At 37.0% G+C, this 24,644-nt stretch overlaps 1 protein-coding gene across 3 annotated transcripts in view; it reads right to left on the bottom strand.

The window, feature by feature from the left end:
• ASCC3 (activating signal cointegrator 1 complex subunit 3) overlaps positions 1 to 24,644 on the bottom strand; it is a 253,580-nt gene that overhangs the window by 203,732 nt on the left and 25,204 nt on the right. For 2 of the 3 annotated variants that reach the window (XM_063153070.1, XM_063153072.1), the window contains exons 5-8: positions 7,253 to 7,373; positions 4,293 to 4,500; positions 3,419 to 3,560; positions 2,736 to 2,861 (exon numbers count right to left, since the gene is read on the bottom strand). In XM_063153070.1, the coding sequence (XP_063009140.1) occupies positions 2,736 to 2,861; positions 3,419 to 3,560; positions 4,293 to 4,500; positions 7,253 to 7,373 (597 nt within the window). The remainder of the gene's footprint in view (positions 1 to 2,735; positions 2,862 to 3,418; positions 3,561 to 4,292; positions 4,501 to 7,252; positions 7,374 to 24,644) is intronic. The other variant, XM_063153073.1, reaches the window with a different exon arrangement.

The raw sequence follows: 24,644 nt of genomic DNA on the forward strand, positions 1-24,644 counted from the left end.
AAGGCATTGCTGCTGCCTTTGGTGCTGGTTCGTAGAAGTTTTGCCATTTTGCCTTATGCTTTCACATAAGAAACTATTAAAAAGGGAAGCATATATATGCTTAAAATGTGGTTTGTTAGAATTAGTGTCTAGAGGAATACACTTCTCTCATCTCTTCTCAACCTGGGTTTACAGGAAATAAGAAAATCTAAACCTTAACTAATACTTTAAATAATTTTAAACATAAGATTACTTCCAGCTGATATGATGCAGAGCTTTAACTTCTGATCAACAGTCCAAAATACGAATTATTTCCTTATGAACTCAGTTCTGACCTTAGGAGTTTCAAAGCTGAAATGCAATAGTGTATGCTGCAATAAATGTTACACAAATACTCTACTGCTGACAATGTGATCAAAATCACATACCTCATGAGAAATAGTGAGTTCTTAAACTTATTTTTGTGCAAATGAAAACATACAGACTAAAAAGAAAGGGAAGAAGAATATTTATAATTTTTAATACCATCAAGATTTCCTCAGAGAATAGCAAGTACTTATAAAGCTCTATATACAATACTCAAAACCCCAGCAACAATAGATGGCTTGGTTGTTCTGTGCCTTTTCACCCCTGGGGTTATGGGTGGCATGCATATTGACTTGTCAAACAGGCTGAGTACTTTTATGTCTAGACTAAATGTCTTACATCAAAACTCTATCACTAATGGCACCTCATAGTAGTCAACAGCAGCAGAACTGTCAGCTTCCTCAGGATGCCTTTAGAAGTTCCTAGTTAGGAATTATCTAGTTATATTTACTGTAATCTCTACTCCTTGACCACATACTCAAATTTTAGATAATCCTGCAAAAATATCCATACAGAGATACAACAGAGCCATTTTATGAGCACCTATACATGCTAGGAAATACTTGAAAATCGTTATTTTTCTGCTTTTGCTTACACTGCTTAATCCAAAATAAAACATATTGACAGAAAATCTTCATGCTCTCTAAACTGACTTGTTAATTGGCAAAATTTGAAACACCAACCAAGGTGTTTCTGAGCTTAGAGATTTAAAATAGACATGAAGAGAAAACAAAAAGAAAATAATTTTGCCCTAACAAAGATACATCTTGACAAACTTACTCATTGGGAGTTCCAGCCTCTTTTAGCTCCTTGATAAAAAATTTCTATTTAACAAATTTCAAATCTATGAGTCTCATTAGTGAAATCAAGAAACTGAGAAGTCCTACAGCTGGAGAAACTTCATAAAATTCACATCTGTTGTCTCAAATCAATACTAAAGTTAGGAGCAAGAATTACACATATGCGTTCAAACAATCAAAACTGGTTTTGTTGTTGACACTTCTATTTCATCTCATGTAATAAGAATCATATCAAAGAATAAAGTTCTGAAGAAGATGGCTTCTGTTTCAAAATTTCACTGTAAAACTGAAAAGCAGACTTGTTGATGATACACAATCTACAAAAGACAATTACGATTAAATTTGTATTACTGATGAATTTTTAAACATTTATTTTAAATATTGCATGTCCAAAAATCAGCAAACTATTCATTTTAGATAGGTATTTTTCTGTCTGAACCATATTTTTTCTGAAACCACTTACTGCCTTTTGAAATATTGGTACTTCTTCCAAAAAGTTTACAGATTAGTAGGTAGTATTTAACTTAGGAAAAAGACATTTTATTGCAGAAAGCTGTCATGCTGAATACTGTCATATAAAATGACAATAGCTGCAGTTTCTGTATTTTTCAATCTGGTTAAGGGCTGTCAGTCAATTCATAAACACAACACTGTCACCTAAGCAGAAAATAATAGATTCAGATTCTAAAACTGTCTTCTGTTTTGAAAGAGTTAAATCTTTATTCATAATCACAATAAAGTTCCTTGCATATATTCTCATTTCCTGCTTTCCCAGACAGAAAAAGGTGGAAAAACGTATCCATGTTATATGCTGCAGAACTAAGAGACATAAAACCCTCTCTGTACACAGAGCTTGCTTTTTATGTCTCTGTTCAAATCAATACCAAATCTTCCCCTTTTCAATAGATTTGACATATACAACAAGGAGTAAAAAGGTACCTGTGATGGAGTACTGCAAGTTCTAGACTATAAATAACAAACAAGAAATTAAGTTCCCTGAACTCAGCTTTTTCACCATTTTAAATCACTAAAAGTTGAAATGTTAACATTTGTTTTATCCGCTTTTTTCCTCTCTGCTCTTCACTTTCTATCATCAAAGCACATTTTGAGACGACTTTGCACCCCATAACATGACACAGTCCATAACACCATATTCAACACCCCTGAGCTGCATCACACAGTAACTCTGGTGCAGAATAGGGCTGTGCAGTCAGAAGCCAACCTGTACAGGTCAAGGTACAGAAGCTCAGGCTCACTTTCTCCTGTGATCTTCAGAAGAGAACAGAATCACTGTAATGCTTTCATTTCATTGATTCAGATCACAGCTCAAAACCATAAAAAACTGAAAACGTAATGCCAAAGGAATGGAGAACTGCAACTCATGAACAATTCCTTGAATCTGAGTCAACATGAAAGGGATTGTATCACTGAACTACGTTCCCCAATAAATATTCTTCAAATTAGTAGTGAAGAAATTAACTGCCTGCATTTACCTATCACATATCACTGGAAAAACTGGCAATATTTCCAGTTAAATTTTGATAATACAAAGTAAAAACTAATTTAATGTCTTTGAAATGGTACACTCACCTCATCTAAGTCTTTAATATAAACAATTTTCTCTTCAATACCAATAGGCATTGGTTCACTATGGGGGATCTTCACCTCTTCATACATTTTATTATTTTCTCGCTGAACTGACTCTGGTAAGAACACCTGAAAGCGTATTACAGGAAAATTAATTAAAAGTATGAAAACAGAAAGTGTCATTATGCATAACGCACTTTGAACAATGCTTTATCACTTTCCTCCAAAAAATGGATCCAAACCAAAAGCAAATCTCACCCTTTTTATAGATAGAACTGAACCCCCCAAATGGAAAAAAATCAGTTTTACTACTCATAAAATAGTCCCAAAACCCCAAAAAAGATAATTCTGTTTTATTAAATTTCAGAATCCATTAGGTCTAGAATTTCATAAAGCATTTATTTTGTTAAAGTAAATTCAAAGGTATCCAAAAGAAAAAAATAATATCTTAAGAATTTAAATGACCCTAGAAATAAAAGCAAATACATCAGTTGAAAATGATATTATTTCTTTCAGAATCAAAGTAAAAATAGAATATATCAAAGCCTTTAAAACCCTCTGCAAAGAAGCACCGCTTCATACGTTGGATTCCGAGAAGGAGGAGACTAAGGAAACAAAGGGAACCCTGCTGCACATTACTCATGGGGAAAGATGCACTGTTCAAGAAGGGTCATGCACCAACATACCTTTGCACCCCCAATGAATGCTGATGTTTTCATAGCTTCAGCTCGGGAGTCATAGACATGTGGATAATGAATTTTTTCAACGCTCAGCTCTCTCTGTCTACCTAGGACTGGCATACTCCGAGCATTCAGAAGCGCTAGTTCTCTGTGGGCAGAAAAATACCTGCAGTAATTCTGCCCATTTCAAGCTGCCATCACAAAAACTGAGTATGGTACATTAAAGTCAGAGCAAGATTTGAGGAAATGAAATAAAAAAACAAATTACAGTATTATTCTCTGGCGCTAGTTAGACCAAAACCTTAAAACACACGGTTTAGATAAAATTCAGAAGTGCAATTCAACAAGTGCAAGACTTTCCTAAAAGCAGTTTTGACTCTTTTTAAGCAACACAGCAACACGATTTCACAGTTAGATACCATTCTCACTATATTTTTCTCAATACAAAATACAACAGCTTATTTGCTCCTTATTCTCTCCCTCCTCTACTCCTCCCACTACCTTCTAGCTGTCAACTTGGAAAATAGTACCCATTAATCTTGAGAGAGAAAAAGAAAGATAGTTCTGATAGATTTAGTACAGACTTCATAAATCCTAAGCAAGCAGTGTGCATACAGGAACTAAGAAAGATAGCCTACCCTACTAATCTGCAATTCCAGCCCACAGAGATGAGATCAAGAAGATTCTCATTAAGCAAATCACTGCTTTCTTTCCTGAAAATTAGGTTTTCATATTAAAAAAAATTCTACGCTTGTAATAAAACGTGACTTGAAGTCAGAATCACCTAATCACCAAAGCAAGCTAAAAGAAAATAAACTGTTATGATATGTTGAAGTACCAATTACAATAGAAGCATTTCTCAACTTTTGGGATTTATTACCTTTGCATCCGCAGCTCTTTGGGATCAAAGCACATTTGTCCTTCTCCAGAACCTTCTCCATCTTCCACAGCTTGTTTTTCTTTTCTGGCATTTCGTTTTTCTTCCCGACGATATTGCTTCATTAACAACTTTTCTTGTTCAGACTGAATTGTGACTTGACAACCATAATTTGGTTTAGCATTTTCTCCTATAAACTTCTTGCACTGTTCTGCAATATGATAACAGACATGCATCTCCATAAGTACTGGATTCCATTTTTTCCCCCCCAGTTTCATTCTAAAGGTTTGGGGGTTTCATGCTTGTTTTGGGGGGTTTGTGTGTGCATGTGTGAGTGTATTCTGTGTTTAAAAATAGTTGAACTTTACGTAGACTGTGCAGCAGTTGGGCTCAAGACATCCAGAAGTACCACCAGGTCATGTCCCAAAGGCAGGACATCTAAAATACACTTAATCCCAAAGCAAGGGGATGGACTAGCAGCAAAAGGAAGGACATTTTTTGTTTTCTGTACTTGTAACAACTTCATCTACAGTGGAAGGGCCACTTTGCCTCTTATCACTGCTCTTACATACATGCACTGATAAGCAGGATGGGTGACAACAGATTAAACAGGGTGTTTTTTTTTTTTTAAACAGCCTCTTCACATAACAATTAGTGTATATAAACTAGATAACATGACTGTATTGAAAGCATACTCACAATGCAATTTCCCTGAACAAGTGAGGAAATCTATCCTACTCTATACAATCACAAGGACTCCTTTCTTTTATGTCAATAAGCAGCAGGATTATCAAGAAGAATCAGAACCACAGAACAATTACAGTAAACAATAAATCCAGGGGAGCAGGGGACCCAAAAAAGCTGTTACATTCATGTTTTTGAGATAAGTACTGGCTAAAACTGAAGACACAACCAAGTCTTTTATATATGACAGGCTGGGAGAGATTTATTTTGTTTTCATTTTAATAATATTGGTGGTTTTAAATGTCATTTTTCAAAGTTCTGCAAACAGATAATTAGTTCATATAGGTTTGACTGCATATTAAATACTTAACTCAGTTAGGTTTCATATGAACTTCTGCAGCCAAACTCTGAAGCAAAAAAATTGAAAACCTTTTTTCATCAAATAAACCCACTTGACTGACATTTTGAACAATTTGTGCTGCTTAGTTTTCACCTACAGCAACAGTGAAACTCCTACATCTCACAGCATGCATACTGGATAAGGCAACAATAACTCATTGAAGAGCATTAAAAAAAATTGTAATAAACTGTCAGAATGTCCACATTAATACCATCATATCTGCGGCTTTTAACTCTCTCTCTCTCTCCCTCTCTCTTGTATTAAAAGGGGACAACAATGGACACAATTCTCTGACCAAATTTAATTCAGACTGAACACACCAGGGCACAGAAATGTTACTTGATTTGTCTGATGAACACCACAAAACCCCTTTACTGTCATGAAAGTAAATTACATAAGAATTAGTCAAATAATACAGCATGGTACAAAAAAGCAGTACATGTACAGTTTCTCGACTTGTGCTAATTTTTTAAAGGCACAAATTACTCAGAATTTATTAAATTTCTGCAGACAGAAATTAGTCTCTTCCCCAAGTGAAATTTTGGAAAGATAAGACTTCTCCATTAGAAATACCATTTTGATCAACTTAAAAAGAATAAAACCTTATTAAAATTAAAATACTGAACACAGGGCCAAGAGCATCTTCAATCTCAGAGCAAATACAATTAATATCACTGACTTTTTTACACAGTTAAAGAAAGAATTCTTTCATCAGTGAAAAAAAGCATTAAATCAGTTAATGCTTTTCTATTGTCTGAAAAACATAACATTGAAAATATTCTTCCTCCACATTCTAGCTGAAATTACTGTGATTGATTTTACTGATGGCATAATGAAGAGTAATTTCATAAAAGCTTCCAAAATACTAATTCTGCTAAGTGAGAAGAAAATACTCCTGTAACTAAACTCTGTACACAGGAGAAAAATGTATTAATTCAATTTATACTGAATGTATTTTAATTTTTTATTTGATGACCTAAGAAAGGAAAGCTATCAGGATACAAAGCCTTGTCATACAGCAAGACATTTATCTTTGAAATCATGAAAGGTAAAACTAACAGTTGTTCTGATGAGTTTAGACTAACCATTAGCACAGCAAGAGATGAACTTCTGAACGCTTGCTTATGTAATGTTTCAATGAAGACAAACATTACAAAGGGGTCAGTTGCATTTTAAAGTTATTGTGGAGATACACAAGTCCGCCATTTCTGGCTCTATTCACATTTTCCAACTCCATATGCTGTAACACGCAGTGCGCTGCATGGTGCTATGTCCATGTAAGATTTATCCCAAGTCACAACCCATATGCTATCAGATTTATTTTTGTCAAAGAAACTTATAAGACTTGTTTTAAACCAATGATCTGTAAAACTTATTTTAAAATAATTACTTGGTGCAGACATATCAACTTATAAACAAAACCTGAATTCCTTTTTTTCACCCTCTCGCTTATTCATGCTTAAGTTTGACTCTATTATTTTCAGAAGTTTTAACTGTGCTTTTCTTCCCCAAGGCCTACATTAGATGATAGTACAAAGTAGAGAGGAAGCAGGAAAGCAAATGAGGAATAATAGAAGATCAGATTATTTCCAGAGTAATCCATTAAAACAGGAAAAGTGCAACTGTTAATACATTCAAAATTTGCACATGCCCACAGGCAGTGCAGAAAAGTAAATAAATATATGCAATCTATATTTGTTTCTTCTGTATAACCAGACTTTCTTTGCTTAAGCCCAGAAATACATTCCTTAATTGTCTCCTGGGATTTTTTTGTTTGTTTTTAAATTACACATGGACAGTACTACTGTTGGAAACAAAACAGAACAGTTAGAAATCTACTTTTTATCTGATTCGGAACAAAAATTTTGTAGTCACTTACCTTGGAGAGCCTGGAATCTGTTATCATTTGGACAAGTCAAAGATCTTTCCAGAATCAGAGATCTGTTCTGTAGGAGTTTCTCTATGAGTTCAAAACCTTCAGGGCCTAGCAGCTCAAATAACTAAAAAGAAAATAAAGTCATAAAGTCATATCCTAACGTACATAAATTTTTAAATTTAAATAGGACTGCAATATTTCTGTCCTTGGCAACATCATATCTGTTGACAATATCTAAAAAATAAATGAATTTCACTTCCCAGTAATTTAATCCAAAGGAAATTATAATTTCTAATACCAGGTTCTCTATTACAACAAGGGAGAATTTTTCAGCTGGAAATATTTAAAAATTTGTGAATTTTGTCTATTAAGTAAAACTCACTTTCTCTTGGGGATTCTTATATAAAATTTAACTCTTCTTAAGGCTAAACTTTACGTGTCTTAGTGGTTATTTACATATGCTGTAAATTTACTTCTCCATAATCTATGCAGATGAATCAAGAGAACCAATGCTTTCTCATGAAAGTCAGGAATGTAGGAAGTTATTCCCTTTATAGTCAACAGGAGGTGTAGCCTACTGTACTTTCACAGGCTTGTCCTACCAAAAAAAAAATCATAGATGTGGAGTACAGCAAGAATATGAAGAAACATTTAAGACGACACCACTACTGACTTCAGTACCTGTACATATAATCCTGTGTGCAATTTGAACACATAAGGTAAGTGACGTACATCAGAAAAGAGTTCTGTACCAGTAAGTGGTATTTTGGCCCAATGATACTCTTACTCAAGTGATTCTCTTGTAGCAGCTTAGACAAATACAGTTCCCTATTTAAAGTTCCATTTTCCACTTAATACCGTATGGAAAAAATGGAATGGAAATGGAAATGGAATGGAAATGGAAAAAAAAAAAAACAACCCAAACCACTAAAAGTACTTTCATCTCTATCTTAGCTGTAATTATTTTGTCAAAAATCAAATCATTACAATAAGCAGTAAGTTACTCAAAATGCATTTCTGATTTTTAATACTGCTCAAAACAATTTTTTATCTCCATTTTTTCTATTTCTAAAAAGGAAAATAGACCAGTTTCTCCTTAGTGCTTTTTGAATTTGCTGCTAATATTATCCATATAACTTCAGCAATCTGGTAAGAATAAAATGTGTAATGTACTTTGATGTGATGTTCTATGAAAGAGTAAGACTTTGGCACAGTAGGGTTCAAGCATTTCTGTTCTAACCATAAAAGGAGAGAGAGGTCTCTTACTGTCCCGTATTTAATTTGCCAACTCCTTAACAAAGAATTTTTCTGTGGCTCTCTATGACTACTGTCCTTGGGGAACACCTTGAGAAAACTTTATGTTACCTCTTCATATATTTGCAAAATTCTGAACAGTGCCAATGGCATCAAATCAATGATCCCTTTTTTTCAGGTCAATCTGTACTTCATAATACAAGCTGTCATTTAAAAATAAGGGAGGGGGAAAAAAGGAAAGAGTGTTACTCCAGGCCCTCAGGGGTTTCTAGGAAAACATAAGATTTCTGCAAATTAGTACAGTGATGGTGCAGTTTGCAGAGACCATGAACTAATAGCTGAAAGGTATAAAGGCTTGTATTTCTTTAATTAGACTAACCAGTGATGGCAAGCTGGAGAAGCAGTCTCCACAAAATAAAAGAATTCAATAAATGTGGACAAATAGAAGATTTTCAAAATTAACATACTACAAAAATACAGAACAGAGAACTGCTGGTCAGACATCAATTCTGCTGTCAGGGATCTCAAGCTATGATGGATTTCCCTTTATCCAGCCTTCACTTAATGATCTAGCACTGATCATTAATTCTTCTATTTTGCATAGCTCTTTACTGTCACTTTACAGACACATTTTAACTAATATTATCTGAAGCTATAAGATGACCTTGTTTTTACATTTCAAAAGAAAGTGGCAATTTAGCACTGGTAAGTTTGAGGAGGTATTAAGACAGGGAGAGAAAAATAATCACTGAAGCAGCAAAAAAACAAATGTATTTGAAATAGCTTAATTGTATAAAGAACTGAACACAAACTTGTCTTGACTTATCTAATGATTTCTTGAATGTGAAATACCAGCAACACAGGGAAATTAAATTCTTTCAATGCAACCAGATCTGGGCTCAAACACTAATTTCTCATCAAGGCAGCAGACACAATGTAAGCACATTCTGACTTAGTGTGTTACTCCCCCAAAATGCCCAAACTCAAACTCACACCACCACCATCACCATCAGAAGACAAATAACACACTAGCTCTAAAACATCCAATGTAGATCTCTGTCTCTGCACAGGACTCCAAAACATCTCTCTCACTTGAAGTTGTTAACAACAATCTAGAAAAGCATCAGTCAGAAAAGATGGTATTTGCTGGGGAAATAGATACCATCCTTTTTTTTTTTTTTTTACAGGACAGTGTTTTCCCTCCCCTTTTTTCCCAACCTATTCTGAAACAAAAACCATTCATGTCCTACTCTTCACCCAGTAAGAACAGCAGAACCTCAAAAAGAAGCAGCAATGTTACACAATACATTGTGCTTCATGGTCAGACATCATGAAACAAAAACTCCAGCCCTGTTGAGACAGGGGCTCAAAGGAAGAGCACCAAGGTGAAATTGGACATCCCACTCTCCAGCCATCCTACCAGTCAGAGAGAGCAAAAGCCATACAATACTCCATGCCAGACTCTGCAACACCTGTGTGGTGAAGTCACTCCATTTTGCCATCTTGATGGGTGGACAGATATTCATTTGCTACCAGCAGTTTGAGAGCTGGCTTGGTCACCTAATTAACCCTGGTGTTCCTGAATATAAAGGAGGCTTTCAGGACATTTTAAACAGCTAAGCCACAGTAAGCTCATTGCTCAAGAATGAGGGGAAAAGCAAAAGGATATAGAAGATCAGAAGCAATGACCCGTTCTTATTGACAAGATGTCTCCCATGCTCACCAGAAGCCTGCCAGAGCTCCTGGGTGGAAAACAACTGAGAGCTAAACCAAGCAGAAGTACTGAGAGACAAAGTCACACAGCAAGATCTCTCACCACCTACCACTGATGGCAGCAATACTGACAATGCTAGAAAAAGTTTGCAAAGACCAAAAATAACTAAACTTGAGAACTTGCAAGACCAAAATATTATTAATATTCATATTTGTTCATACTGTAGGAGTAATCCATTGCTTTCTAATTAAGGTATTAATAGCTATCACAGAATGCTGCTGTTTTGAAGTACAATTCTTTACCCTATCATTTTTTGATACTTATGAAAACACGTCCATGCAGGAGGCTTATTACTATCAAAATCAGAGCAGGATAATGAGAAGTAAAAGAAGCTCATAAAAATACTTTCTCCCCACCCCTCTCTCCTTCCCAGCTGTACCTCCTCCCCCAGTGGTGTAGGGAGACAAGGAATGGGGGTTATGGTCAGTTCATCACTGGCAGTTTCTCCCACTGTTCAGGGAGAGGAGTCCTTTTCCTGCTGCACCGTGGGGTCCCTCCAAAGGGAGACAGCTCTCCAAGAGTCTGTGAGTCCATCCCACAGGCAACAGATCCCTTCAAACTGCTGCCATGTGGGTCTTCCACAAAGTGCAGTCTTTCAAGGACAGGCTGCCCTGGCATGGGTTCCCCATGGGGTCACCAGTCCTACCAGGAATCCTGCTCCAGCATGGGCCTCTCTCTCCATGGGTGTGCAGGTCCCTGCCAGGAGTCAACTGCATGATAAATTTTCATCCTCTTAGATATGTTATCACAGAGACATAACCACCATTTCTATCTGGCCCAGCCTTGATCCATAGCACATCCATCTTTGGCTCTGACAGACATGGGAGAAGCTTCTAGGAGCTTCTCACTGAAGCCATCCTTGAAGCAGCCTCCCCTAGCAAGGCTTGGCCATGTAAACCCAATCCAGCAGGGTAGGCACTAACATTTCAGATTTGACATGTTATTATATATTCTGGCCTGAATAATCAACACCAAAGACCCTGAGAGCAGGCAAAGGAATCTGGTAAATATTCATAGTTGATTAAGTTATAATGAGATAAACTAGACAGTGGCCAACAGATGGAGAGGCTGTGTGTCAATCAGCAGTTTCTTGAATCCCAGCCAAATTATTACACTCCTTGAAGTCAGTAATAGATTATGCCCAAAAGGCAACCCCGATTGCCTTCACTAACAAAGGTCCCACATGACTTCAGCTACTGCTCTGTAACCATGAAGACACAGATGAGTGAGATATATGTCACTGATATTTTTTGAGTGATTGTTACATTTCGTTTTATGTGCTTAATAACTGGAAGAAAGCATATTGAGTAATCAATGTAGGAACAAAAGGACAAGATGTGTCATATTGCATTAGAAAGGTGAGGCAAGGTCCCCATGCAAATGATTTCTCCTGAATAAATGCCAGCTTTATGGAAAAGGCAAGGAGGCAGACAAGAGTCTTACATATAGACAGCAGTCTATCTGCTAGAATTACCAGAAAGGAGTTCAACCCCAATGAGACACATGACATAGCAAATTTTTTCAAGTAAGGCTCAGACATAAAAAAGTACATCTTTATGTTCAAGACTGGAACAAGATTTTACTCTGAATGTTAAATAGGTACTATTCTCTTTTCAATTCTATAAAGTATAATTTACAAGGAGCTTTGGAGGTCCTCAAATATGAGGCACGGAACTGTGAGTAATACTTTGACATCATAAACTATCTGCCATCACAAGGGCATTTTCCTGACTTCTACATCTTCCCTGAGGTGGGAAAGAGCCCTATAAATCTCAGAAAATGTTTTGTTTTACAAGTGCACACAAAAATAGACTACGAACAGTCCTTGTACCTCACTTGAGTCTTAGTACTGTTCTACAGCAATAAATGAAACAGAAACCCAAATTCAGCCAACCAGTGGTTGTCCTCTGTACTCTTATAGCCCAACAGCAGGTTTTGGTTACAGAGTCCCACCTACACAATCAACTGCTACCCCTGCATTTTGTGGCTTGTTTGCAGATGATATTGCTTTACAAGGAACAGTTTTGAAACAGCTGTGGAAGAATAATCACCATAGCAAGATCTCAAGTTTCTTCTGTCCTAGTAGCTCTGAAGCTACTGAAATGATTGCTTCATTTAAAAAAAAAAAATATGGGGTAAATAGAACATTTTTCTTGGACTACAGGCTTATTGGAAAACCTATCTGAATACAGCACCTTGTATATTGCTTACAAAGATTCAGTAACAAAAACAAGGACATTGAAGATAGAGGTTTTTTTAAATATAAAAAAATCAACACAAACTTTACGGATATCATATATACACTGATTGCTAATTACTGCTGTGCTGAAGAGACTATCATCCCCTCTAACAATTACAGACTATAGAAGAACACTTGGTTTAAAAACAAATCTCAGATGTTTTGTCTTCTTGTGTTTCTTACAGGTTGATTTAAAGGAGACAAGCCAGATATACCATTTCTTACCATTCTTGTTAATAGCAGGTATTAAGTGTGTAAGAAAGGAATTCAGCCCTCAGATCTGTTTTTCTTTTTTAAAAGCCTGGCTTTTTTGAATAAAACACCTATTACATTTAGTCCATCTACACACAAATGATCTTCCAACCCTACAAACCACCTAGGAGACTTGGCAGAATTTAAGCAAGCTCAGTTTAATCGCAGTGGTCTCACAACAAACAGAACAGTAACCAGACACTTCAAGCCTTCTTAAGAAGTTGTTGATAACCCACATATATGCCCAGTGCTTTTCTGATGGCTGTTCCTGGAGTTCTCTCACATGGCAATCTCACTGAGCACAGGAATCAGATAAGGCAGAATAAGCCATATTCTAATTCCAAGGAACCAGGAGCATCTGGCTCTCAGGCAGCCTCCAGTGGGATCAAACACCAGCTTCAAGAAGATGAATGAATTACTCCTTCTTATCAGAGAAGTCTTGAAGATCTGTCTGTTAGTTAGCTTTAAATTTTTAGATTTCACTACCAGTTGTCAATCAGAAGAAAATAATTAACTAAATAAAAATTTAGAAATAGATTTTAAAAAAGCAGCAAAATTGCAGGAATCCCCCCAACACATTTAGAAGCATATGATAGAAGGCTGAGTAAGGAAGCTGATGGAAAAGTTTTCATTGAGGAAGACATCTGCACAAAGATAATGAAGTTGTAACAAATTCTTACTCAACATTCAGCATTTGTTTACTTCTTCCATTGCAGTCCAACAAAAACTGATGGAAACCTGGTCTTCAATATGGGACACGTTTTTAGTCCAGAAGACAAAGACATGGACAATTACTCTTTTAAATACCATCTCTCCTCAGCATATTGGGATTATACTCTATTTTTAAGTATTTCTGTATCCACAGATGACTGTAAAATTTTACTCCAACTAGTATTTACATCAGTAAATAGATAAGAATAAACTTCAAAAAGTAAAACTTCAAAAATAGTATTAAAACATCAAAACAAATGTCTTAGAAGACTAAGCCTACAGGTTCAAGGCTTCTTTTAAATCAAATTGAAATCTATAGTTAAAACACTGAAATTGATCAGTTAAAGGGAAAAAAAATGTTTTTCTTATAACAAGACTTAAAAACCAGACTATCAGATTGAAAGTGTATGTAAATATTGCTTAATAGGCCTAAACCTATTTATTTTACTATCAGTTTTGATTGCATATAATTCTTTACTATTTGTCTTAAAAAATAGCACAATCTGTCACAGCATAATTTGAATTTGATGAAAATCTTCCACCAGCTCCTTGTGCAAATCCTAAAACCACCTACTATATCTGAAAAAGAGACAAGCACAAAATCACAAATCATAGCAAATTTTCTCAATATTTTTGCGTGAAAATAAGTAGACTGGAGAGATCATCGTCACTATCAACAATATTTTAACAGAGACTAATCAGAAACTTAGACAGATACACTTATTTTGAAAATTTCAAATACATAGCTACAAGGCAACTTCTACCAGCTTGTTCAGCCTGAAGACTTTGGCAATTAGAAATAATGTCAAACAGCAGCTACAAACAGCAGAGTACTGACTTGCCTTATGAAAAGAAAACCCTCAAGACAAATTGAAATGTAGAAAACCTCACTTTTACATGATTCCTTAAACTGCTGTTTATCTTCAGAAGTATTCTGGGATAAGCTCTAAATGATTTTGACATTTAAAAAAAGTCCTGAAACTGGATGTTTTAGGACTTGCAACTTTTCCTACTTGTAGATACAAGGGCAAGGAATTCTGACAGTACCCAGCAGAAAACATACATTTATGGAAGTGATTTCTGTATCAGAATCAATTTGATTTAATTTTTTTTTTAGGGATGAGGGTTTAAGAAACTTCTAAAATGGCAGTGGTTAGCACAGAATTCTATTCTGCAAGAGGCAAAAATCCGCAGGTTATCTCAAAGGACAGCAATTCCCAAACCTGCCCATTTCAGAAGGAGGACTTGGCTGAGGGTGGATCCGCTACCCCAACGTGTACTGACAGAGTAAAGCAAAATACCAGTAAGGCAAGGAGTTGGTTTATGTTGTTTAACAGCAATGAATGATGAAGAGTAGCACAGGACCCTAATACTAGAAGCTAGTTTTATCCCAATTAGGATAGTCAAGCCAGAATTTTAATATTCTTTGCTGGACCCAACAGGGTTAGCCAGGAAAACAGACTAAGTCTACCAACCCCAGGCGGTGAACTCCAGCACCCTGGCAGACACACATATGAGTGAGTGAGAAGAAAACTAGGCAAGCTTTGGCCTGAAAAATTATTTCAGAAAATGGAAGATTTTAAAGCCTAGCTTTCCCAGGTAACCAGGACTACCACATCACTGTGCATTTGGTAGTGTGTGAACCAACATGTGTTAAGCCTCCTCAGTAATTCCCAGTTTTGACAGAGAGACAGAAGAGTTCAGGACCAGCAGTGGAGACAGACCTGAATGACTGCTCTTTGTGCTTCCTGCCATTGTTCCCTGGGAGGCTGCAGCAGGAGCACGGTGGCACTGGCACACACCAGTGAGCACCAGCCCAGCACCAGCCCAGCCCCAGTGAGCACCAGCCCAGCCCCAGTGAGCACCAGCCCAGCACCAGCCCAGCCCCAGTGAGCACCAGCCCAGTACCAGCCCAGCACCAGTGAGCACCAGCCCAGCCCCAGTGAGCACCAGTGAGCACCAGCCCAGCACCAGCCCAGCCCAGCACCAGCCCAGCCCCAGTGAGCACCAGTGAGCACAAACTCTGCTCAGCCTGCAGAGCTGCAGCGCTCGCACTGCGGCAGGCGCGGCGTGACAGAAACCAGCCCTGCAGCAAACCTGGCCCTGCCACTTCCACAGATCAGGCAGCTGTGGGCTACGGATTTCTGTGCGGGATTTTCCCTTCCCCACCTGCAGTGAAACCTACAAGTTTTAGCCAGGGCCCCGTGGAGAATCTGAATAATAGAAATGCTGACACAGCAGCAAAGAAGCTTCCTGACTCCAGGGACATCCATCCTATACCCTATCCCTATAGCCATGTAAGGCAATATCTTGTTAACCCTACTATCGGTCACTTATGGTCCCTCTAACCTTTGCCATTGGTCGGGATAGGAACCGGGCCAAGGCTATAACAGTAGCACACTGTACCCCTACTAACTCGGAAGAAGAAGTGCTGAGAGCCTTCACGAACCCCTCCAATAAAGCCATACAGGTGGAACAGCCGGCGTCTTCTCCTTCTCCTCTCTCTACCGTCTGCTGGAGCCTCTAGCCAAGGGAAGCTACCTAGCAAGCAAAGCTGAAATCATATGAGCTGGCTAATCACTAAGAGCTGAATGTTCCCTGCTTGCTAGGGGCTGACCTGCGGCCTTGGTCTGAGCGAGCTGGCCTCTGGCACTCAGTCCCCTTGGGGGCTGAGCTCTGGAGCTGTCATAGCTTGCCTAGGAAAAGACCAATTAAGGCTCATTTACCCACCTTCCATAAAATGATTTGGAGGAAAGCAATTTTGTGCCCAGTTAATTAGAGAGCCCTAATGTTTCAGGTGCCATCTAACTGCCTTTCTGACAGAACTCGTATTTCCTTATGTCTCCGTGTGGATGTGAGAAGAACTCAGCATCAAAAAAAATCAAAAGGGAAAAGTTCCATTCACTACAGACTGGCTTTCTCTAAAAAAAGATCTCATTAAGTTTAATAATATATTGAAAGTGATTCAAAAGGTATCATTAATAGATCAAGCCTCATACTGGCTCAAAGATACAACAAACTTTCTCTCAGTACAAAACTGAAGTCAAGAGTTGACAGGAAAGAGGAAAAGTTATTGACAGGAAGGACAGTGAACAGCTCTCAGCACCAGGATTAAGCCTACCATTTCTTGTCCCTCTCTGTGGCTCTTTCATCTTTTCTTAAGTCCCATCCCTAAAAAACAGCACTCAAATGCCATTCATTTAAGTTTTTTATGAAGGGAGACAGCATGGTTCTGTTTTCATAAAAAGAAAAAGTCTCCTATCGTCTGTGGGGTTTCAACAGTCCTTGGACAACAACAAAGCTGTATACTTCTGGATTTAAAAAAAGAAGCCCAAACTGAAAAAAGGGGAAAATGTATCCAAAATAAGGATTATTTTCTCTACATGAAAGGGGAGCAGATAAGCTCTATGGTAAAGAGTAATGAGACACAAGCTTTCTATTGTCTGAATATAAAACTCTTGGTAATTTTAATAAAATTACAAAGAAACTATGAGCTTGAAAAGCCAATCTCATGCCAAGTTGGAAGCTTTGATGATAAGATAAAAAACCACAGGGGTGATCCACATATGCCTGTACTTTCCCTAAATGGATACTCTTTTATGGACGAGGCAATGGGGAATAAGCTTTGTGATATGTTAATTTGTTAGGGCTAGAAAGTCATTATACTGAACAAAAGGAAGTGCCACTTTGACACTTAAAACCAAACATGTTTTATGAGACAAGTTGCTTTGACATCAAAATATCATATGTCATGCGAGGCTACACACACACAAAACTAAAAGCTAATGTCATAATTTCATGGTACATTAAGAAAAATGAAGATTAAGGTAAATCAATATATTATCATATGCGAAGTTTTCATGTGGTGCTGCATACACATAGAAGTGAACGTTTAAATTAGCTGGTTTTAAGTGAAAAGGAATGTTAAACTGTAGCTTTTGGAAATGTTCTCTCAAAGGAGCCTCACAACAAGAGCTATTCCACTTCCTTATTGATTTTAATTAATAAAAATTTATAAGAACAGCATGACTTTTCTACTGTGTATAAATTTCTATAGTAATCTTGTGTGTGAAGAGTTATTAAGAGATAAACCTCACAAATTAGTAAACAGTTATATGAAAGGAATACAATTGCAACAGAAATTTAGTCTGACCTCAGGATTGTTCCTTGGCAAAAACCTAAATTGTCTTAAGACAAAAGGGAAGCCACCTTGTTTTCAAAGAGGTTTGAAGATGAAATTCTAGATGAGTTCAGGAAGAACACAGACAAACAATGACAGAATAGAAAGTATTAAATATTACTATTAAAAAAGTTGCCATGTCTATGAGCACTTCCTCTTCTTCATTACGTTTCAGATATTTAACAAACTTACTACATATTGCTCTTCCATGTTTTCTCATAAGTCTCTTATCTCTGATACCTAAGCTAGAGATTCACAACTTGTAAGCATTCAGACAAGGATTCTAGATAAGTTTACTAAACTTACAGCTAACTTTATGGTCGTGGGTAGATTAGTAAAAAACACAATAAGGGCTAGCTGAAGAGTTCTTCTTCAGGAGGAAATGATGAACATTTCTGGAAATCAGATAAGTACTTCCATTTCTTTCCAAAAATAAGCTATTTATAACCTTAAAGTGCCTTATATGATTTTCAGATAACATTTTAACTATCACTTCAGACTTTGTTCAATACTGCAAAAACAAGCTACCCAGTGAACAGTGTTTCAATAATAATGAAAAAATAGTATGAGCAGCAGAAAGTATGTAAGAGATATCAATATGACTTGTGAAAATTACCATTACTAAAGAGGGCTAGTAGTCTAGCCATGGCCTACACAAAACTGGCAATTGAATATTTATTGAAAAAATACTAATCGACTTCTAATTGTCAGTGGCTGCTTAAAGCCCTTACAGAAAACTGAACAGCCATGTCCAAATGGAGCAATTAGGTATCTCAAAGCATCCTGAAGGACATCTCACAAGGAGTAGACAATTGCTTTGTGTTTAAGACTTCGGAGAGATGACTCTCATGTGCATTTTTTTGGCTACTGCAAAAGTTGTGACAGAACTGGAAACCAACTTCCCTGGAATTTGAAAGTTAACTGAAACTCTTGGCGAGACTGTTCCTTGGTAAGATGAACAGACAACATTCATTAAACGTTTGTTTTATGCTGCCAGTCTATTGCTTTCTCCCTCCCTCCTTCTGAGTGCCTTTTCCTGCAAGCCACAGTCCACTGATGCACTCCTCCCACACTAAATATGTTTGCATTACTGCTACTTCTTCACATCAAACCAGACTGGAAATTATTTTTTTCATATTTCATTTCATCAGTTTCCACACTTTATTTCATATGCTTTATTTCCATGCTTTATTTCACATTTCCTCAGTTTTCCATGCTTTATTTCACACATGATGTACCTCCTGTGAATCCTTTTCCAATTATTTCAGCACCTTCTATATACAGTAATGATGAAGTCATCTCCTGAAACTGCTTTCTCTACCAGCAAGCTTTCTGTATTAACACATTCTCCACTTAAAATCAACTAAAAATGTAGTTGAAATACTGAAAGTATCTGGCAGTGCTTACAATGAAGACCTTTAAAGTCTTCACAATGTGATATAAACATACAAATGTTGATGTCTTTAAAATATGTTCTGTCACAATAGAACTGTGTTTCTCATTTTGGGGGGCTTTTAATGTAAGTATCTACATTGCTGGATGAATATTTTTATGTTTTCAGCATCTGCATTTTTTTAAAGAATGACAATTTAGGCAGCATGTCAAGCTAATTAACATTTAATTTGATTACTTAGAACAAGGAGAGTCAGTAGACTCATTCTAGAATTCCACTTGCAAATTCCACTCAGCTCATCTCCACAGTTTTATTTTGTCCTCTAATGAACTTAACATGAGTACAGAAAGCTTTAATCATTACTTCTACTGACAAAATCAAGTACCACAATTTTTTGCCATTCTTACAGAAAGTATCCACAAATCTAATCATCACAAAGTAAGGTCTTCCAGAAACACTGATGATTAATACAAGATAGTAATATATACCTACCTATACAGTGCGCAGCATTCATACTGTATTTAATACAACTAATAGAACAAGTAATATAAGATTCTGAAGCATGGAATGATTGCATTTGTTGCATTTCTGCAGAGCTCATACCTAGCTCCAGCACAGCATTAACATGCTAAGCTTAGAGGCCTACAGCACTTCTGCAACATGACAGAAATACACACGAGACACTCAGTTTTAACATCAAATATCCAAAATTTTCCCTGTATTAATGAATATTGGAAAGCTGTTTCACAATGCCTTTTATATTTCCATAATAAATGCAATAGCTCATTTAAAAAAATTGGTTTATGCTCCAAACCAAAGGCAAAGTTTTTTTTGCAAACCCCCCAAATCTATTTTGCTTTTTGAACGAAACTTGCTGTATGACTATTCTCTGTTCACACGACTATTCAGTGTTTGTTAAATGGCTTATGTCATTATTACTACACCTGCTTACATCAGTTTTTCAAGGCTATTTTATTAACAGTGTAAAATTCAGCAGATTAACTAGTATTTACCAGTTTAACCAGTTTAACCAGATACCCAGTTCCTCTGTGGGAAAGTCTCATAAAATTGCCACAGTACCATACATCTTCTAAGTGGCAAAATTTTCCCAAGCAATGCAGAAACACGTGTTAGAGCAATCCTATTTTGTAACACTGCTATTTTGTTGGCTGTGGGTGTATAATATCAGCTGGGTTCAGAAATCATTTCTGTGAAATAAGTTAAAACATATGCTCAGACTAGTACAAGTAGTAAAAAAAAAATCCTTCTGAAATCAAGGGAAAAAAAATCTCCAACAGATTTTAATGATGCTCATATTTTATCCCAGAGGTTTTGCCTTTGCACTTATATGCAAATAATTATTATTTTAAAAGTGATTAAATTTTCCTATTTCTTACACTTTGGACAATCTCAACAGCTATTTCACCACTGACTTCAGTTTCTGGTTAATTTGAATGTCTCATTCCCTAACAAACTGTACTGTTTATTTATGCTTCAGTACATAATGCTATTTATTATATTTCAGACAGTGCATCCCACTAAATTTTGTAAAAACTGTGTATTAATGCTTATACTTTATATATATTATATATATATATATATAAAGTTTATATATATAAACTTATATTTTCCTCAAGTTCTTTCAAATTGCATTTTTACATCAAAGTTGACCTTCTTCCCCTAATAGTGGCTTAATGCAAACTGTGCAGGGAAAATAGCAGCCTTGTGCTGGGGTCTCAGAGCACCTTTGGTTCTGCTTCAGATGAGCCAGAGAGGCTGTGGCTGGAGCCATATGCCAGAAGAGAAGAGCAGCAGAAAAGGCAAGCTCTGGCTTTGACAGGGAACAGATGACCCTCTGGGAGCAATGGAGCATACACAATTACACTGATGTGCTGAGTTAGTGACAGGTAAAACTGAATTTCTCATATCAGAGCATTTGGAGGATCCAAGCCTTTGCAAAATCCAAAACTTGGCATTCTATTAAGCAGCAAGAAAGTGACACTTCAGGTCCTATTTTGCTTAAGAAAAGCAAAGTAAACATCCACTTTCACACCTGCACACCGCACAGTTCCGATGGTGAAGGTTAGCTTGTAGCTAGGGAAATGGCTGCACAGAACATGCAAACAAGCTCCACTTGCCCTCTGAGCCAAGCAATGGCATTAGGCAAATATTGAGTCAGAGCCAATTGCATTGTGCACAGACAGTGAAGCCTGTTTCTTGAAAGCACTTTTGCTCGGATCTGCACAGCATGTCAGATGAATGATCTCAAAACTAGCACCTGAAGAAAAACCTTGTCTGCAAAAAAAATGAAATGCTGAAGTACTTTTCGCAGTCTATGCTATAAGGTGAACTGTGAAGAATTCAGAGCTCTTAACATAAATTACATATTCAGACTGCTCGGGGAATCGCTCTCAATACAGACCTGAGAATTATTGAACTGAATTCAGGTTTAGAAATGTAAACTAAGTATTTCTCAGGTCAACAGACTTTTGGATACTTACAGTTAGAACATACAGCTTTTATGTGCAAAGGTTACGCTGGAAAGCAATAAGCAAGATATAAAGAGAGAACAGCATCTGCAGTGTTTGCTACTGACAAGCCCCCTAAGTCATTAGCATGAAACAAAATCTACACACACTTTCCAAGTTTTGTTGTAAAACAAAATGCTTGTGATGTTGTGCAATGCTGTATGTAAGCTCTTCCATTCATTTACCTGAGGGAGTGAATAAGTGTGTAGGAACTAAAAAAATATTTTGTAGCTGGTTTGCCTTATGAGCTCTAAAATACCTCTTTCTTATTGAACTGTATTTCAGTGTTATCTCAGAGTCTTTAATTTGTCTTAGCTTACACATAGAAAAAAATTTAAATGTTCACATAAATAATGTCAGGCTTTTAAAGGGTATTAGAAATTTAGTCATGTGAATTAAGACTTTATATAATATTCTCTTACAAGAATAATGACCATTACAGATTCCTGTTTAATGCAACAAACTAAATGAATGATTTTTCTGGACAACAAATGTCTGTTATTTAGATAGAGACTTAATTTAGGAGACCAAATTAACACATCTGAAATTGAGGTCACTTTAAAACCTAATTGAGATTGCTTGCAACACAAGGACTATTTATTTCCTGTATACCATAATTCATTAATTAAGTTACACATAAGGTTAAAATATAAATACTTAAAGAGGCACACTCCATTTGCTTATTATGAGATTCTACTGGCAACAAACTTGTTAAAAAACAACAAGCTTTTAATTTTAACACACCCAAACATATCAGGGTAAGGGATTGACATTTTGATAAGAAATTAATCAGGGAAAGTGAAGATTTAAATTAATATGGGATTAGGTATAAATATAACACAAAATTTTTCTCCAATTACCTCTATTTTATCATTTGAGATGACAGAATCGCAGAATGGCTGAGGTTAGAAGAAACCTCTGGAAATGATCTCGTCTCCTGGGCTGGAGATTCCACAACCTCTTGAGCAAACTGCTCCTGTGTCTGACCATCCTCACAGGGACAAAAAGGTTATGTCTACGTGGAATATCCTGTAATACAATTCATGTCCAATGTCTCTAGTTCTGCCATTGGGCATCACCAAGAGAAGCCTGGCTCCATTTTCACCACACCTTCACTACCAGGTCTGATCAGAATCTCAAGACTTCCTTTCTCCAAGCTAAGCAAAGCAACCCCAGCATCCTCAGTCTCTGCTTATACACCAGATGCTCCAGTCCCTTCATCATCCCAGTGGGCCTTTGCTGGCCTCAGTCCAGTGTGCCCACACTGGACACCACTCTACACCTTTCAGATTTTATTTGTTCATCCTACTACTCAAAGCCAAGCCAATAAAATGCATAGCAGTGTAATGTTAATTAACAAAGTCTAATATTTAAGTATTAACTACAGACAGTTTTCATAGCTTTTGCTTTGTGTTTGTTCTCCATTTTATAAGCAAACCAAACCAAGTATACCTCTGAATAAAATACTGTAAATAATAATGTGAAAAGATATGGGAATCCATATATTCTCCAGATTAAGAAGCAAATACTGATCAAAGCCTAGACACACATTTTGTCATGATCAGACTGCCATGTGAGATGAAACATCAACATTTTTTTAATTAAAATCTTTTCAGATTCAAGGTGTGTATGTGTATTGTTCAAATAAGAAAGGACAGCGTCAGATAAAGTAAGTAATAGTAATCTAAGAACTGTGGGGCTTTTGAAAGACAATTATGACAGGGGAAGGTGCTATTTACCCAGCTTTACCACACACAATTTTCCTTGCAAGCACTGTGAAACACCAAGTAGAGTTTTCCCTGCAAAATATCCAGCAAACATAACAGTGAACATTATGCAGAAAAATTTAAGGGCTCTTACTATCTTTAACAACTTATCAGTTTCTAGAGTACCATGCTCAATATTAAAAGATAAAAAGCTTTCTGGAAAAAAAAAGGTCAACTGTACCTGAAGGGCCATAACAATATAATCCATTGTCAGGCTCTTTAGGTACCATTCTGATCAGAACTAACAACACAGACCAGTCCCAGTTTACTGTGACTGATGTGCCCTATGATTTGCAAGCTGCAGTGGAAGGCTGCTACTCCTATTGCCAAATCTGTCCATTACTTTTGGGTTTAGACAGGAAGAATTTTTAAAAACAAAGCATCATTGCTGCAGGCTGAAGGATATACAGTTTAAGAAATGCAACTTAGCTTTCAAGTATCAAGAAAGCACATTGAAATCCATGAATCTTACTAGGATCAACAAGGACAAGTATAGCCCAGGAGTGCAGCACAGGCTGGGGTCAATGCATCTGGGGGGCAAACCTGTACAAGTGGAGCTGGGGATCCTGGTAAACAACAAGCTCAGTGAGTGAACGTTGCTGCTGTGGCAAAGAAGCCAACAGGATGATGGGTGGCATCACCAGGGCATTACCAGCACAGAAAATGAAGTCAATTTCCCACTCTGCTTGGGACTTGGCAGGCCACACCAATGCAGTGCTCAGATTTGGTCCCTTCCATATTAAAAGAAGTGGGCAGGCTAGAGACAGTCAGGGGAAAAGCCACAAATATGATCCAAGGACTGGGAAGCCTGCCATGTGAGGAAAGGCTGGGAGAACTGGATTGTACAGCCTTGAGAATGCAAGCTGAGGGGAGACCTCATCACTGTGTTCCAGCACGTAAAGGGTGCCTTGCACAGAAGATGCAAGAATCCTCTTTAGAAGGATCCCCATGGAAAGGACAGGGAAACAGGTACAAGTTAGTGATGGAAAGATTTTTATTCAACAAAAGAGGTAGACTTTTCACCATAAGAAAAATCAGTCACTGGAATATTCTTTCCAGAGATGTGGTGGATTCCCCAGCATTGGGCACTTTTAAGATTTAGGTGGGCAGGCTGCAGAGCCATCCTGCCTAGATCACACCTCTGCCATGAATGGTTGGACTAAATGATCCATGAGGTTCCTTACAAGCAGCGTTCTATGATTCTGTTTATTGGCTCATGTCCACACATCAGGAAATAATTTTAGTGTATTTTCCTTTGCAGGTTTCCAGGCATGTTTTCCATTTTGAGTTCCATGGAC

This window comes from Melospiza melodia, chromosome 3, assembly GCF_035770615.1.
Source record: "Melospiza melodia melodia isolate bMelMel2 chromosome 3, bMelMel2.pri, whole genome shotgun sequence".
NCBI lineage: Eukaryota > Metazoa > Chordata > Aves > Passeriformes > Passerellidae > Melospiza > Melospiza melodia.